Consider the following 17934-nt stretch of genomic DNA (forward strand, 5'->3'; position numbering starts at 1 on the left):
TTGCTTCTGGCTCTGTAAGGGGGCCGGCGGCGCGGCTCTGGGACCGGACTCCGAGGCTGGGCCTGTGTTCGGTCCCTCTGGAGCTAATGGTGTCCAGTAGCCTAAGAAGCCCAAGCTGGCTGCAAGCAGGCAGGTTCGCTTCTTCTCCCCTTAGTCCCTCGATGCAGTGAGCCTGTTGCCAGCAGGTCTCACTGAAAATAAAAAACCTAAAACTAACTTTTCCTAAGAAGCTCATGAGAGCCCCCTAGATTGCACCCAGCTCGGTCGGGCACAAAAATCTAACTGAGGCTTGGAGGAGGGTCATAGGGGGAAGAGCCAGTGCACACCAGGTAGTCCTAAAGCTTTTCTTTTGTGCCCAGTCTCCTGCGGAGCCGCTATTCCCCATGGTCCTTACGGAGTTCCCAGCATCCACTAGGACGTCAGAGAAAAGGCAATGGAGGGAGGGGGCGCCAGAAACTATTTTGGCTTGAGGGAGAAACTGTATGAAACATTCACGTTTACAAGTCGCGCTCCTTGTTCTTGATGTTTATTAGTGTCACCCATGATCCTCCATTTCTTTACCTACTGTACCTTGGGGAAGGCACCAGGAGCAGTTGTTTAGGATGTGGATAAGTGCCAGGCATTTTGGACTACTTATGTATGTATTTATGCAAGTACAGTGTGTCTGTGTGCGTGTGTGTATTATTTTTTATTTATTAATTTTTCCAAGATAATGCAGCCTATAAAAGTGCCTTAGCTGAATCTTGGTTTATCCTTTAACATGGTTGCGTTTGCTACCGAGTGTGTAGTGGATTGGTCCACTTTAAGTTTTCACTTGCTACCAATTGTTATTTGGAATAGAAACATCCTGAAATCTGTGCATTGTGTGAAAGCATGTTTGCTAACCCTGGCAGCTGTTCACATTCCTAGCTGACAGAATGCCTACTATTGCTGGATGTAATCCATCAAAATCACATTCTTTAAACACCCACAGAACAACAAATTTAAATAGCAGTTACTCAATATGTAAATCCCCCCCACCTACGACCATTTTTAGAACTTCGAAAAGACATTATTACATTTAGCGTAAATAGTGCGTCGCATTTAGAACAATATAAATGGAAAAAGTGTTTAACCTCCAAATGTTAAATTTGTCATCTTAACCACGCAAACAGCAATACAGAAAACAGAATGATGCAACTATCAGTAGAGTTTTATATTTTTATATATATATATATATATATATATATATATATATAAATCTAAAAAATAAAAATAAATAAATATATATATATATATATATATATATATATATATATATATATATATATATATATATATATGTCATGGACCATTAAAACCCTTTTTCCAGTAACCTGGAGTGACGTGCCATTTGCTTATTCAGCAATAGAGGGACTATATATATATATATATATATAAACACATACACACATTATATATATATATATATATATATATATATATATATATATATATATATATATATATATATATATATAAAAACACCAATGAAGCCAGCACTCCCCTTGCTGGCATAAATTCTGCTCCGGTGCCCTCCCTAGGAACAAACATCCAATTGTATATTATATATAATAAGATTTTAAACCTACCGGTAAATCTTTTTCTCCTAGTCCGTAGAGGATGCTGGGGACTCTGTAAGGACCATAGGGTATAGACGGGCTCCGCAGGAGACATGGGCACTCTAAAGACTTTAGATGGATGTGCACTGGCTCCTCCCTCTATGCCCCTCCTCCATACCTCAGTTAGAGAAACTGTGCCCAGAGGAGACGGACAGTACGAGGAAAGGATTTTTGTTAATCTAAGGGCAAGATACATACCAGCCCACACCATCCACACCGTACAACATGGAACCTACGAACTAGTTAACAGTATGAAACAAAACAGCATCAGCTAGAGACTGATCAAAACTGTAACATAACCCTTATGTAAGCAATAACTATATACAAGTCTTGCAGAATTTAGTCCGCACTGGGACGGGCGCCCAGCATCCTCTACGGACTAGGAGAAAAAGATTTACCAGTAGGTTTAAAATCTTATTTTCTCTTACGTCCTAGAGGATGATTGGGACTCCGTAAGGACCATGGGGATTATACCAAAGCTGCAGACCGGGCGGGAGAGTGCGGATGACTCTGCAGCACCGATTGAGCAAACATGAGGTGCTACTCAGCCAAGGTATCAAACTTGTAGAACTTAGCAAAAGTGCTTGAACCCGACCAAGTAGCCGCTCGGCAAAGTTGCAATGCCGAGACACCTCGGGCAGCCGCCCAAGAAGAGCCCACCTTCCTAGTGGAATGGGCCTTTACCGAATTTGGTACCAGCAATCCAGCCATAGAATGAGCCCGCTGAATCGTGTTACAGATCCAGCGGGCAATAGTCTGCTTAGTAGCAGGGGCGCCAACCTTGTTGGCTGCATACAGGACAAACAGTGCCTCTGTTTTCCAAACCCGAGCCGTCCTGGCTACATAAACCTTTAGGCCCTGACTACATCAAGAGACCTGGAATCCTCCAAGTCCCCCGTAGCCACAGGCACCACAATAGGCTGTTTCATATGAAACAATGAAAGCACCTTAGGCAGAAATTGAGGACGAGTCCTCAACTCCGCTCTATCCACATGGAAAATCAGATAGGGGCTTTTGTGAGACAAAGCCGCCAATTCAGACACCCACCTCGCAGATGCCAAGGCTAACAACATGACCACTTTCCAAGTGAGAAATTTCAACTCAACTGTTTGAAGAGGTTCAAACCAGTGTGACTTAATGAACTGTAACACCACGTTAAGGTCCCATGGTGCACTGGGGGCACAAAAGGAGGCTGGATGTGCAGCACTCCCTTTACAAAAGTTTGGACTTCTGGGAGAGAAGCCAATTCCTTCTGAAAGAATATTGACAGGGCCGAAATCTGTACCTTAATAGAGCCTAACTTTAGGCCCATATCCACTCCTGTCTGCAGAAAGTGGAGAAAACGGCCCAGGTAAAAATCTTCCGCAGGAGCATTCTTGGCTTCACACCAAGATACATATCTCCTCCAGATACGGTGATAATGTTTCGCCATCACCTCCTTCCTAGCTTTTATCAGAGTAGGGATGACCTCCCGCGGAATACCTTTCCTAGCTAGGATTTGGCGTTCAACCGCCATGCCGTCAAACGTAACCACGGTAAGTCTTGGAACACGCAGGGCCCCTGCTGCAACAGGTCCTCCCTGGAAGGAAGAGGCCACGGATCTTCTGTGAGCATTTCCTGAAGATCTGAATACCAGGCCCTCCGAGGCCAATCCGGAACAATGAGTATTGTCTGGACTCTTTTTTGTCTTAGGAGTCTCAGTATTTTTGAGATGAGTGGAAGAGGAGGGAAGACATAGACCGACGGAAACAGCCATGGTGTCACCAGGGCGTCTACTGCTACCGCCTGAGGGTCCCTTGATCTGGAACAATATCTCAGAAGTTTCTTGTTGAAGCGTGATGCCATCACATCTATTTGAGGAAGCCCCCAACGACTTGTTATCTCTGCAAAAACTTCTTGATGAAGACCCCATTCTCCTGGATGGAGGTCGTGTCTGCTGAGGAAGGCTGCTTCCCCGTTGTCCACTCCCGGAATGAAAACTGCTGACAGCGCGCTTACGTGATTTTCCGCCCAGCGAAGAATCCTGGTGGCTTCCGCCATTGCCACTCTGCTCCTTGTCCCGCCTTGGCGGTTTACATGAGCCACAGCCGTGACGTTGTCTGATTGAATCAGAAAAGGTAGGTCGCGAAGAAGAGTCTCCGCTTGTCGTAGGCCGTTGTATATGGCCCTTAATTCCAGCACGTTGATGTGTAGACAAGCCTCCTGTCTCGACCATAGTCCCTGAACATTTCTTCCTTGTGTGACTGCTCCCCATCCTCGGAGGCTCGCGTCCGTGGTCACCAGAACCCAGTCTTGAATGCCGAACCTGCGACCCTCTAGAAGGTGAGCACTCTGCAGCCACCACAGGAGAGACACCCTGGCCCTGGGGGACAGGCTTATTTTCTGATGTATTTGTAGATGAGATCCCGACCATTTGTCCAGAAGGTCCCACTGAAATGTCCTCGCATGGATCCTGCCGAAGGGTATGGCCTCGTAGGCCGCCACCGTTTTTCCCAGTACTCGAGTACATTGATGAACTGACACTCTTTTTGGCTTTAACAGATCTCTGACCATGCTCTGGAGTTCCTGGGCTTTTTCCGTTGGGAGAAAAACCCTCTTCTTTTCCGTGTGCAGAATAATGCCTAAAAATGATAGCCGAGTCGTTGGAATCAACTGCGATTTTGGCAGATTTATGATCCAGCCGTGTTGCTGCAGCACTCTCAGGGAAAGTGACATGTTTTTCAGCAACTGATCTCTCGATCTCGCTTTTATCAGGAGATCGTCCAAGTATGGGATAATTGTGACTCCTTGCCTGCGCAGGAGCACCATCATTTCCGCCATTACCTTGGTGAAAATCCTCGGGCCGTGGACAGCCCAAACGGCAACGTCTGAAACTGGTAATGACAGTCCTGTACAGCGAGTCTCAGGTACGCCTGATCAGGAGGATAAATGGGGACATGAAGGTATGCATCTTTTATGTCTAGTGACACCATAAAATCTCCCCCTTCCAGGCTGGAGATCACTGCCCGGAGAGATTCCATCTTGAATTTGAACTTTTTTAGATACAGGTTTAGGGATTTTAGATTCAGAATGGGTCTGACCGAGCCATCCGGTTTTGGGACCACAAATAGAGTTGAATAGTACCCCTTCCACTGTTGCACTAGGCGAACCTTGATAATCACTTGCTGTTGACACAGCTTTTGTATCGCAGCTAAAACTATTTCCCTCTCTGGGGGAGAGGCTGACAAAGCAGACTTAAAAAATCGGCGAGGAGGCACTTCTTCGAATTCCAGTTTGTAGCCTTGGGATACAATTTCTATCGGACAAGGATTCAAATCTGACAGAACCCAGACCTGGCTGAAGAGTCGAAGACGTGCCCCCACCTGCGCGGACTCCCGCTGTGGAGCCCCAGCGTCATGCGGTGGATGTCACAATCCTGACTGTAGTTTTCATATTTGGTGACTTACCCCTGCCATCTGTCCCGGATCCTGTGCCTTTTTGTTCACTGAGTTAAACAGCTTGACAGCACCATGAGTTTCCTGAGTTCTCTGCCTGAAAGGTAATACTTAACTAGCTCCACCTGTGGTGATCTCCTGTGTGAGTCTGAATTCAGTAATCTGAAGTTTAGGCCTAAAAGCCAGCATCCTATATTTTGCAGAAGTTCAGGCTTCAGTGTTCTCTCGGCCTGCTAGGCCTCACTCTACATCACAGCCTAGTCTAGAGTACTCACATGACAGTGACTGTTCACCTGACCCAAAGCTGTCCAATCCTCTGCCAGCCTGAGACTCTCTGCATCACCTAACACTGCTCACCAATCACCAAGGACCAGGAAGTATAAGTCGGGAGACTGAGTTGGAAACTGGGCCAGTTCCTCGTGTCACACACAACTCTGTGTGAGCTTTGAAGCTGAGCTCCCTAAAGGTAACCCTTGTACTTTAGTTCCTTTGAAAACTCTGTTCCTTTGTTACCCAGTTTGGTTTACCTTTGTGTTGCCACTGATATTCACTATTTCCACGAGTCTCAACGTAAAGGCACAGCTGCAGTGGTTCATCTTAAAGGCACAGTACAGTATTCCATAGTCTCAACTGAAAACCACAGCTGCCGTGTTTCATCTTTACTGCTGTTGTAGTTGTGATCTCCAGAGCTCCCGTATCCCTGTGGCTTCAGCGCCTCCAAACACCTCAGTGCCTCCAGGCACTTCTGCACCTACAAGCACCTCAGTGACTCCAAGCACCTCAGTGACTCCAAGCACCTCAGTGACTCCAAGCACCTCAGTGACTCCAAGCACCCAGTGCTCACAAGCGTAGTTGGTGTCTCCAGCATCCGGTTCTCCTTCATTCATTCCTCAGCACCTTTTCAAGTTCTGTCTTTCAGGAGACCTCCAGCATCCATACATGCCTCCTGTCTGCCGACCAAATCCTGCATGAGGAAAACCTAGATTCGGCCATCTCTGCTGCGGTCCAGCTGCGGTTCCTTTTCCCGGTCACCGGAAGAAACCCCGAGTCTACAACACTCCCAAACCAGGTCAGTGATAGTATTCACATAGTCCTCCAGTCGCCCACACAGACTTCACTAACACCGGGTTCACAAAACCACAGTCATGACAGTAGGAACTGGCCACATGGACCCGGCCGAAAGTGTTTGTCTGACGCAGGACCTCCTAAGCAATATTGCAGGACGATTGGAGGGTTTGGAGTCGACTCAGCATCAATTGGCACAGTGTCTGCAGCGGAATTCGTTCTCCAGAGATTCTCTGACCTTCTGCACTAAGACTCCTGACCAACTGCAGATTTTCTACCAGATGTTATTACAGTTACAAGAACTTTTGTCTAGTATTCTTTCTGTGATGCCTGATCTCTTCAGGAATACTACCAAAGTTGTTGATCCTGTTTTGTCCCATCCAGTTAATAGAGTCGCTTCCTCTGTGCAAGGAAAAGTTGTTCATCAGAGCTTTCCACGGCCCAAGCTCTCTGAAGCTGAACGTCAGCGGCGTAGGGAGCTACACCTGTCTTTACTGTGGAAATTCCGGTCATTTTGTTAAAGACTGCATTCTTCGCAAGCCAGGGAATGGTGACAAATCTCAGTATCATAGTGCTCATGTCTACAAGTCATCCACAATAGCCGATCCTGCTACTGCTGACGGGGGTATCAAGAAGGCTACTCTGAAAGAGACTCAAATTTATGACTGGGGTCCAGTGATTAAAAGACCTTATCCCAAGTTGGGTGTCCAGAGAAGAATGTTCAAGCCATTTAGAGTCACAGAGGAGTCCGTGTCCACAGCCCAAGGAGGGGCGTCCGTGTCCACAGCCCAAGGAGGGGCGTCCGTGTCCACAGCCCAAGGAGGGGCGTCCGTGTCCACAGCCCAAGGAGGGGCGTCCGTGTCCACAGCCCAAGGAGGGGCGTCCGTGTCCACAGCCCAAGGAGGGGCGTCCGTGTCCTCAGCCCAAGGAGGGGCGTCCGTGTCCTCAGCCCAAGGAGGGGCGTCCGTGTCCTCAGCCCAAGGAGGGGCATCCGTGTCCTCAGCCCAAGGAGGGGCGTCCGTGTCCTCAGCCCAAGGAGGGGCGTCCGTGTCCTCAGCCCCAGTGAGGGGTTCAGAGCATCCAGCCCCAGTGAGGGGTTCAGAGCGTCCAGCCCCAGTGAGGGGTTCAGAGCGTCCAGCCCCAGTGAGGGGTTCAGAGCGTCCAGCCCCAGTGAGTCTAAAAAGTGCAGCCCAGCCCCGTGAAGTGGGGGCTCTTGCCTCAGCCCAGCCCCATGAAGTGGGGGCTCTTGCCTCAGCCCAGCCCCGTGAAGTGGGGGCTCTTGCCTCAGCCCAGCCACGTGAAGTGGGGGCTCTTGCCTCAGCCCAGCCCCGTGAAGTGGGGGCTCCTGCCGGTCAAGCAATATTCCAGGCTCCACCTGGTCAGTCCGTCCCGGTTCCAGCCGGTCCAGCAATACTCCAGGCTCAGCCTGGTCAGCCCGTCCCGGCTCCTGCCGGTCCAGCAATACTCCAGGCCCTGCCTGGTCAGTCCGTCCCGGTTCCAGCCGGTCCAGCAATACTCCAGGCCCTGCCTGGTCAGTCTGTCCCGGTTCCAGCCGGTCCAGCAATACTCCAGGCCCAGCCTGGTCAGTCCGTCCCGGTTCCATCCGGTCCAGCGATACTCCAGAACCAGCCTGGTCAGTCTCCTTTGGCTCCAGCCAATTCAAGTATCCTCGGATCCAATCCAGTCCTACTCGTCCAGCCAAAGATTTCTCCAGTTTCAGTCTGTCAAGCTCATCTGGACTCAAACCAATTCCAAGCATTGGTCCGAGTAAAGGACTTTCACCATCTAGGTTCTAAAATTAGACTTCAGTCTGTCTCTGATTCTGTTTCCTCGTCTTCCAGCATTGAGTCCACAGCTTCTGCAGGGAAATCTAATACCTCTTCTCATCAATGTCGGAATAATTCTGCTGTAGCCGCCAAAGTAAAGAAAAATCCCAAGGCTACTCACTTAAAGTCTGAACGTGCTACAGAGCTGGATACCGATCTGAGTACAGTTTTCTCAGCTTTGTCCCTAAGCTTGTCTGAGCAACCTAATGTTCCATTTGCTGATTCGGATAAAGAACTTCAGACTAATATTGCTGAGAAGGACACCGAAGTTACTTCCTCAATCCAGTCACCAGAGTCGTTTACCTCAGTCGCAGACGCAAGTGGTGCAGCTTCGGGGAGAATTACTAGCATCTCCATCCAGAAGGAGATTTCAAGTGATTTCTCAGTCTTATTTGAGGATTTCAGCCAGACTACTTCAGAAGGGATAGTTTCTCATCAGCCTGACGTTCCACAAACTAACTCCAATCTAGCTTCTGAGAGTGCATCATCGGTTTCAGCCTCTAAGTTTTCGTCTGATGCTTTACCACCTATTTACATTGATTGAGATTTATTGCAATATGCCACTCTGGTTGATCGATTTCTCTCTCTGATGGAGTCGGATCCTTCGGGTGCAGTAACTCCTTCCAACGTTACTCGATCTGTTCCTGGCATTCAGAGGAAGAGCTTTGGAGTGGGCTAACACGCTTTTTGAGAGTAATGATCCTGTGTTCCATGATTTACAGACTTTTAGTAATGCTGTGGTTAAAGAATTTAATCCTAAACCTTTGGAATCTGACTCAGTAAAAGAATCATGCTCTAAAGGGAATGCAGAAGGAAGTTTGTGCTGTTCTCCCAGGGATAATCTAAGTATCTCCTTCGGTAACAATCCGACCATTAAAATTGCTCATGTAGGAGTCTCTCCTAGCCCAGAGAATTTAAAACTCCATTGCACCTCCTTTTCATCTGCAAACTGTGTATCTAAGGGAGATTCATATCTTCCATTAGACTTGGACTCAGACTCTGAATTTGATCCAGTTCATGATGCTACTCCTTTCATAGGAGGTCCCATGTTTTCTAAGGAAGGTTTTTCTTTACAGGAGATTCCGCTCTCCCTGGTCAAAACCAAATGTTCCCGTAAGAAGAAGAGGCATCGACGAAGGTCCTAAGTTCTTCTGTATGAATTTCTCAAGTTCCTCTAAGATTCAAGATGGGTGTCCGGAGTCCACCCTTGAAGAGGGGGGTACTGTCACAATCCTGACTGTAGTTTTCATATTTGGTGACTTACCCCTGCCATCTGTCCCGGATCCTGTGCCTTTTTGCTCACTGAGTTAAACAGCTTGACAGCACTATGAGTTTCCTGAGTTCTCTGCCTGAAAGGTAATACTTAACTAGCTCCACCTGTGGTGATCTCCTGTGTGAGTCTGAATTCAGTAATCTGAAGTTTAGGCCTAAAAGCCAGCATCCTATGTTTTGCAGAAGTTCAGGCTTCAGTGTTCTCTCGGCCTGCTAGGCCTCACTCTACATCACAGCCTAGTCTAGAGTACTCACATGACAGTGACTGTTCACCTGACCCAGAGCTGTCCAATCCTCTGCCAGCCGGAGACTCTCTGCATCACCTAACACTGCTCACCAATCACCAAGGACCAGGAAGTATAAGTCGGGAGACTGAGTTGGAAACTGGGCCAGTTCCTCGTGTCACACACAACTCTGTGTGAGCTTTGAAGCTGAGCTCCCTAAAGGTAACCCTTGTACTTTAGTTCCTGTGAAAACTCTGTTCCTTTGTTACCCAGTTTGGTTTACCTTTGTGTTGCCACTGATATTCACTATTTCCACGAGTCTCAACGTAAAGGCACAGCTGCAGTGGTTCATCTTAAAGGCACAGTACAGTATTCCATAGTCTCAATTGAAAACCACAGCTGCCGTGTTTCATCTTTACTGCTGTTGTAGCTGTGATCTCCAGAGCTCCCGTATCCCTGTGGCTTCAGTGCCTCCAAGCACCTCCGTGCCTCCGAGCACTTCAGCGCCTCCAAACACCTCAGTGCCTCCAGGCACTTCTGCACCTCCAAGCACCTCAGTGCCTCCAAGCACCTCAGTGCCTCCAGGCACTTCTGCGCCTACAAGCACCTCAGTGTCTCCAAGCACTTCTGCACCTACAAGCGCCTCAGTGTCTCCAAGCACCTCAGTGTCTCCAAGCACCTCAGTGTCTCCAAGCACCTCAGTGCCTCCAAGCACCTCAGTGCCTCCAAGCACCTCAGTGACTCCAAGCACCTCAGTGACTCCAAGCACCAAGTGCTCACAAGCGTAGTTGGTGTCTCCAGCATCCGGTACTCCTTCATTCATTCCTCAGCACCTTTTCAAGTTCTGTCTTTCAGAAGACCTCCAGCATCCATACGTGCCTCCTGTCTGCCGACCAAATCCTGCATGAGGAAAACCTAGATTCGGCCATCTCTGCTGCGGTCCAGCTGCGGTTCCTCTTCCCGGTCACCGGAAGAAACCCCGAGTCTACAACACTCCCAAACCAGGTCAGTGATAGTATTCACATAGTCCTCCAGTCGCCCGCACAGACTTCACAAAACCACAGTCATGACAGTGGATTTTGTAGAAGCCGGGGAGGACTTCTGTTCCTGGGAAATAGCCGTAGCCGGCATTCTTTTCCCTCTACCCGAGGAAGGAAGAGCCCCGGCCCCTTCTGGACTTATGCGACCGAAAGGACTGCATCTGATATTGAGTTGTTTTCTTTTGCTGTGGGGGAACATAAGGCAAAAAAGAAGATTTACCCGCGGTAGCTTTGGAAACCAGGTCCGCGAGGCCCTCCCCAAATAAAACCTCACCCTTGTAAGGCAAAGTTTCCATATGTCTCTTTGAATCGGCATCACCCGTCCACAGGGCTCGCCTAGCAGAAATTGCCATGGCATTGGCTCTTGAACCCAACAGACCCACGTTTCTCGCAGCGTCTCTCATATATAACGCTGCGTCTTTTATATGACCCAAGGTCAATAAAATGCTATCCTTATCTAGGGTATCAATCTCAGATGACAAGTTATCTGTCCATGCTGCTATTGCGCTACATACCCATGCCGACGCTACTGCCGGTCTGAGCAAGGCCCCCGTATGTGTATAAATTGATTTTAAAGTAGTCTGCGATCAGCAGGATCCTTGAAGGCTGCCGTGTCTGGAGACGGTAGCGCCACCTTTTTGGACAAGCGCGTCAAAGCCTTGTCCACCCTGGGCGAGGATTCCCACCGTAACCTGTCCTGTGTGGGGAAAGGATACGCCATAAGAATTCTCTTGGGAATCTGCAGTTTCTTGTCCAGAGTTTCCCAAGCTTTTTCAAATAAAGCATTCAGCTCATGAGATGGGGGAAAAGTTACCTCTGGTATCTTCTCCTTAAACATGCATACCCTCGTGTCAGGCACCGAGGGGTCCTCTGTGATATGCAAAACATATTTTATTGCAATAATCATATAATGAATACTTTTGGCCACCCTTGGGTGTAACTTCGCATCATCGTAGTCGACACTGGAGTCAGAATCTGTGTCGGTATCAGTGTCTGCTACCTGGGACAGGGGACGTTTATGAGACCCTTAAGGGCCTTGTGACACAGTCAAAGCCATGGATTGACTTCCTGCTTTTTCTCTGGACTCTGCTTTGTCCAATCTTTTATGTAATAAAGACACATTTGCATTTAAAACATTCCACATATCCATCCAATCAGGTGTCGACTGTGCCGACGGAGACACCACAATCATCTGCTCTACCTCCTCCTTAGACGAACCTTCCGCTTCAGACATGCCGACACACACGTACCGAATAAATATATATATATATATATATATATATATATATATATATATATATATATATATACAGTCCCCCAATAAGGTCCTTTGGAGAGACAGAGTGAGAGTATGCAAGCACACACCCAGCGCCACCGGACACTGAGACAAAATCCCAGTCTGTACAGCGCTTTTATATATATCAATAATACACTCACTGCGCCGGGGAGCAGCTTCTCTGTAGCGTGCTGTGGAGAAAATGGCGCTGGTTAGTGCTGGAGGATCAAGCTCCTCCCCCTCAACGGCGGGCTTCGGTTCCGCTCAAATTCTTTATACTGGCGGGGGTTTATTTAATATACTGCCTCCGCAGTATATATATGTCAGCCAGTGTCCCTTGAGGTTTATTATTGCTGCCCAGGGCGCCCCCCCCCTGCGCCCTGCACCCATACAGTGCTATCAGTGTGTGTGAATGTGGGAGCAATGGCGCGCAGCGTTACCGCTGCGCGGTACTTCAGTGAAGATCTGAAGTCTTCTGCCGCCTTTGAAGTCTTCTTTCATCTTATACTCACCCGGCTTCTATCTTCTGGCTCTGTGAGGAGGACGGCGGCGCGGCTCCGGAACGAACAGCGAGGTTGAGACCTGCGTTCCAACCCTCTGGAGCTAATGGTGTCCAGTAGCCTAAGAAGCAAAGCCTATCATTTAAGTAGGTCTGCTTCTCTCCCCTCAGTCCCACGATGCAGGGAGCCTGTTGCCAGCAATGCTCCCTGAAAATAAAAAACCTAACAAAAGTCTTTTTCAGAGAAACTCAGGAGAGCTCCCCTGCAGTGCATCCAGTCTCCTCTGGGCACAGGATCTAACTGAGGTCTGGAGGAGGGGCATAGAGGGAGGAGCCAGTGCACACCCATCTAAAGTCTTTAGAGTGCCCATGTCTCCTGCAGAGCCCGTCTATACCCCATGGTCCTTACGGAGTCCCCAGCATCCTCTAGGACGTAAGAGAAATATAAATATATATATATATATATATATATATATATATATACATACACACATATATACACACACATATATATATATATATATATATATATATATATATAAAAATTTACATTAGAATGCATAGGGGCAGCATACCATGTACTTAGTGTATTGGACCCGGTGCCTTCCGTGGGTACTCCCCGGTCAGGAGTCCATACACAGGTACAAGCATTGGCGGCACTCAGTGTACAAAATGGCAAAGGACACAGGCTAAATGCCATCTAGCCTGTGTCCTCTGCCATTCTGTACACTGAGTTTCGCCGATACTTGCACAATATATATATATATATATATATATATATATATATATATATATATATATATATATACACACACACATACACAATGTGATAATCCCGGCACTCCCTCTCCCAATGGTAAAGTGCTGCGGTGCCCTCCTAGAGAAGCAATGCTGTTCCTCAGAATATAGGATGGAGACAGGCGGCACTCAAGCAGACTCAATTCATGTGAAAAAAAGCGGTCTGTTTATTCCGACATGTTTCGGGGAACTCCCCGTCCTATAAGGCAGGTTTTATTGTGGTTTAGTTTGGCTTGTTAGGCCCTGAGGTTGGGGAGTTCCCCGAAACATGTCGGAATAAACAGACCGCTTTTTTTCACATGAATTGAGTCTGCTTGAGTGCCGCCTGTCTCCATCCTATATATATATATATATATATATATATATATATATATATATATATATATATATATATATATATATATATATATATGTTGAAATTCAGCCCGGCACTCTGTTTGTAATGTAAGATCTGCCCCGGTGCCTCCAGTAACGGAATCAATAGTAAATTAAAGAAGGCTGCGGCACTCGAGGTCTCCAGTGATGAGATCCCTGGACCTAGGTGCCTTTGTAGTAAGAATATAATAATGGGTTGATCAAACCTTGTAAGGCGAGTAAACACATTATCCTTTCACATGGGAGCTACACACACACACACACACACACACACACACACACACACAGTTTGGTTGCTCTACTGAAACTCTCAGTTCTGTGTGATTGTTACTGGGCCCAATAAGCGGACATTTTCACTTTTACCTAATCCCATTTGGGGTTCACACAGTCTACTGACTCGTCTAATTTAAATATTCTACTATCAGCACCAAAAAGGAGTTAGGAGAATCTATTTCAATTTAGGCTTATAAAACCAATTGTATATTTTAAAATTGATTATATTGCTCCTGCGGTCTCATTTGAGCTATGGGTGAGTTGATTGAGTTTTTAGCAGCCGTGCAAACGCTAAGCCGCCGCCCACTGGGAGTGTATTTTAGCTTAGCAGAAGTGCGAACGAAAGAATCACAGAGCGGCTACAAAAATTTTTTGTGCGGTTTCTGAGTAGCTCTAAACCTACTCAGCGCTTGCGATCACTTCAGACTGTTCAGTTCCTGTTTTGACGTCACAAACACACCCTGCGTTCGCCCAGCCAAGCCTGCATTTTTCCTGGCTCGCCTGCATTTTTCCGAACACTCCCTGAAAACGGTCAGTTGCCACCCAGAAACTCCCACTTCATGTCAATCACTCTGCGGCCAGCAGTGCGACTGAAAAGCTTCGCTAGACCCTGTGTGAAACTACATCGGTCCGTTGTAATAGTACGTCACGCATGCGCAGAAGTGATTTTTTTTTTGCCTCATGGCTACACAGCGAACGGATGCAGCTAGCGATCAACTCGGAATGACCCCCATGGAGTAAATAGAAGCCAATTTTCTAGAAGATACCTACCCCTGAGAAAGTCCGTTTGGATAAAGCGCGTAGGGTTTACCAAATTTCGCTCACCATCCAACTGAATGAGTATACACCTTAGAGCTCACACCTCTTTAAGGTGAGAGTGAAAAAATTGTCAACTATTCTCAAACACTTGATTGTATGTATTTTAATTATACTGTCTATCTTACAATGGATACATATTAATCCTGTATTGTCAACTACTTCTGTAATTGTCAAATAAATTGTTTGGTATCTTACTAATTGATTGTCTTAAACTTTTTGGGTGACTTTCTTTGGTGAGAGGGTATGTTCACAGGCCCCGAATCGGGTGATCTGAAAAGGTTGGAAAATTAAAAGAAGACCTATGAATAAAAGCTGTGTATTGGGCATACTCCACTCACTTCATATATATCAGTGCCAGATTTGGTAACACAGGATACAATCAATCCACTTATACAGCAATGTTCTTTTATCTTATGTGAGGAAAGACGGAGGAGGCTAAAGAGCTGATGCCATCAAGAACCATATGTATGGATTGGGGTTAGAGCAATGGATTTCAAGTAAGCACATGAAATCATACTTGGCTACTTTACTGAGAATGTACGGGCGGACTGACAAATGTTAGGGAATTCTAACAGACTAACAAAAAAAACAGCCTCCCAGAGAATTGGAAGGTAATTGGGCACAATGATGCATTTATGGTTAATCCCATCATCGTGGCCTACATCCATGCTGCACAATGCTATGAGTATGCATAAAATCACATATGAAACTCCCCAATTGTTCTTAAAGCTTTTAATGCATTATATCCTAATAGGATTAAACACACAATGCTTCCCAGAGGATGACACATCAGATCTCACTGCACTTCACCAGTGGGCGTCTACAGGCTCTCAGTTGAGTCATAGGTTTAAATAAGGACTGTTCCACCTGTAAGGTTAGCATTTCTGGATACAGCTGTAGAAAAGATGTAAAACAAACTCAATGACTTCTTAATGGGCCATCTTGGAGATGCCGGAGGAGGTGGTCCAGGTTAGAGGTAAAAGGGGGGAAGTGGCATAAATCACTTCATAGTGGCTCTTACCCTACTGTACAATGCTATAATCTGTGGCATTGTCCAATGGAGGGATGTGCCACAATGATTGTGAAAAGTGTCATTAAAACCCAAGACCGCCTGCTTTTCTGGGGTAGAGGACAAATCCAGAAGGCTGGTTTACTCTCTTAGGGGTATATTCAATAAGAGTCGGGTCCATTCCGACATGCAGCGGAGGAAACGGAGCGGACAGGGGAGGAGACGGGGAGCAGCGGCAGCAGCAGCGGAGGCTCATGGCAGCGTCCACCCGGCTCCAGCAAGCGGGATGTCGCTTGCTGGAGCCGGGTGGATGCTGCCGCTGGGTCCCTGCTCTCCCCGCTGCTCTCCCGTCTCCTGATCTCAACTCACTCATCTCAATCCGACTTTTTTTAAAGTCGGATTAAGATTGTTGGAAACGGGGCTAAAACCTGTCGGGTTTGGCCCCGCTTCCGACAATGCACGCTGAATGGCGGCTGATCAGCGTGCATTCCGACAAGTCGGGTTTCCCGACTTGTCGGAATAAATGGGGCCGTAATGAATAGACCTAAACCTGTCGGAAACTGCCGTCTTTCCGACAAGACGGCAGCTTCCGACAGTTATTGAATATACCCCTTAGTGGTCATGGGGAGCTCCCAGAAATATGTAAATTTCCTTGATATTCTGGGAGAGTAATTACTACAATTAACAGGTGAGCATTAGTGTAGAGAGTCAATAAAACAACTTAAAGTTAATGTGATTTTTAGGTTCACTGACCTGCAATAAGTCCAGTCTGGCTACTTCTTGCTTCTCCTAAATTGCTTGATTTGTTAACTTGAAACCATTTCAGGTCATCTTCATCCAAAGCAATATCCCCCCAGAATGCAGCTGTGGAGACCATGACAAATGAAATGATAATTATCTTGGTTACATGTTAAGAGAGAATTTCACTAATGCAATAAAGGTTGAATATCACAATGTTCTAAACTTTAACATATGCTGCCATTCTTCAAGTGCCTGGCTTCTTAACAAAGCTATACTACATGTAAATTAAAGACAAATGAATTTATGCAGAATTCCACTATTATCCTACAACAAAAAATGACAAAGGTGTGCAAAGATAATATATTATATATATTTTATCACATAAATCTTTACATTGTTCCAAAAATATTAACAAAGCATGCACATTAAGATCATTATTTAATCAATATGAGTAATTGGATCCGGTATGAAATGCGCTTCGGGCCCAGTGGCTCACTCGGTTGGAGGCATGGATCCACCAACTGAGTGGGAATAGCGGGGTTGTGTCGGGATTCCATCCGTCGGTATCTTTTTACAGACTGATGTGTTCCCGAATGTGTAAGACACCTAAGTGGACTATTTAGCTGTGCGCAGTTGAGGTAGTACCTATTTTTCTGTATATGTCTGTATTGCAGGGTGTTGAGTGACACCCAGGGTCTACGCAACTGCAGCCGCCTAAAGCGCAGTGGTTTACTAACCTTTTCATTTCCTGTGCATTTTAAACTTCTGACTACTAATGCATTGCACACTATGGACAATGCTATCCCCAAGATATGAGATACACGTTCCGTTACAGAGACACAACATACAGTAAATGCTAAATATTTATTTTGATAAAACGTTTGCCTGCTCTGCTTATACGCATATTGGCATACTGCACATGCATCATTCTCTCCTACCCGGCAGCAACTGCGGCGAGTTAGCTGACTGACATACTGTACTTATCTCAATCCCATTATACTGTAGTACTACCTCCTACTGAATTTAAAATCTACGACAGGGATGGGGAACCTTTGGCTCTCCAGCTGTTCTTGAACTACACATCCCAGCATGCCCTGCAACAGTTTTGGCGTAGTCAAGTAGCAAAACTGTTGCAGGGCATGCCGTTATGTGTGGTTCAGCAACAGTTCGAGGGCCAAAGGTACCCCATCCCTGATCTACGACAACATAAAAAATAGGATTTTGGTACTTACCAGGTAAATCCTTTTCTTTGAATCCATAGGGGGCACTGGAGTACTCTTGGGATATGGACGGCTTTAGCAGAACAAGGCACTGAATATTTAAATTTAGTAACTCTCCTCCCCTCCATATTCCCAGAGTACCTCAGTGTTTTTTACTGAGCCGAACAGGAGCGATAGAGAGGATGACAATGGTGAATTACATATAACATTATAACATAACGGACAACAAGAAAGTTGACACATAACGTTACTGACAACTAAACAGTTGACACCATAACCGATAGAACTTGAAAATTGAACAAATCGGTGAGAATGTGTTACCAGAAGATCCACTGAACTTACCACAAACCAGATAAAACTGCTCTGGGTGGGCGTCCAGTGCCCCCTATGGATTCAAAGAAAAGGATTTACCTGGTAAGTACC

General features: G+C 46.5%; 1 protein-coding gene and 1 long non-coding RNA gene across 3 annotated transcripts in view; one reads left to right on the forward strand and one right to left on the reverse strand.

Moving 5' to 3' along the window:
• The window catches only part of LOC135056407 (tolloid-like protein 2), a 362236-nt gene that overhangs the window by 161227 nt on the left and 183075 nt on the right, over window positions 1-17934 (reverse strand). For both annotated transcript variants that reach the window (XM_063961508.1, XM_063961507.1), the window contains exon 2: window positions 16304-16414. In XM_063961508.1, the coding sequence (XP_063817578.1) occupies window positions 16304-16414 (111 nt within the window). The remainder of the gene's footprint in view (window positions 1-16303; window positions 16415-17934) is intronic.
• Window positions 1-17934, forward strand: part of LOC135056409 (uncharacterized) — a 29077-nt gene that overhangs the window by 4281 nt on the left and 6862 nt on the right. Inside the window, exon 2 of the long non-coding RNA XR_010243975.1 lies at window positions 14967-15038. This is a non-coding gene — a long non-coding RNA (uncharacterized LOC135056409). The remainder of the gene's footprint in view (window positions 1-14966; window positions 15039-17934) is intronic.

Source organism: Pseudophryne corroboree, chromosome 3 (assembly GCF_028390025.1).
Source record: "Pseudophryne corroboree isolate aPseCor3 chromosome 3, aPseCor3.hap2, whole genome shotgun sequence".
In the NCBI taxonomy this organism is placed as follows: domain Eukaryota; kingdom Metazoa; phylum Chordata; class Amphibia; order Anura; family Myobatrachidae; genus Pseudophryne; species Pseudophryne corroboree.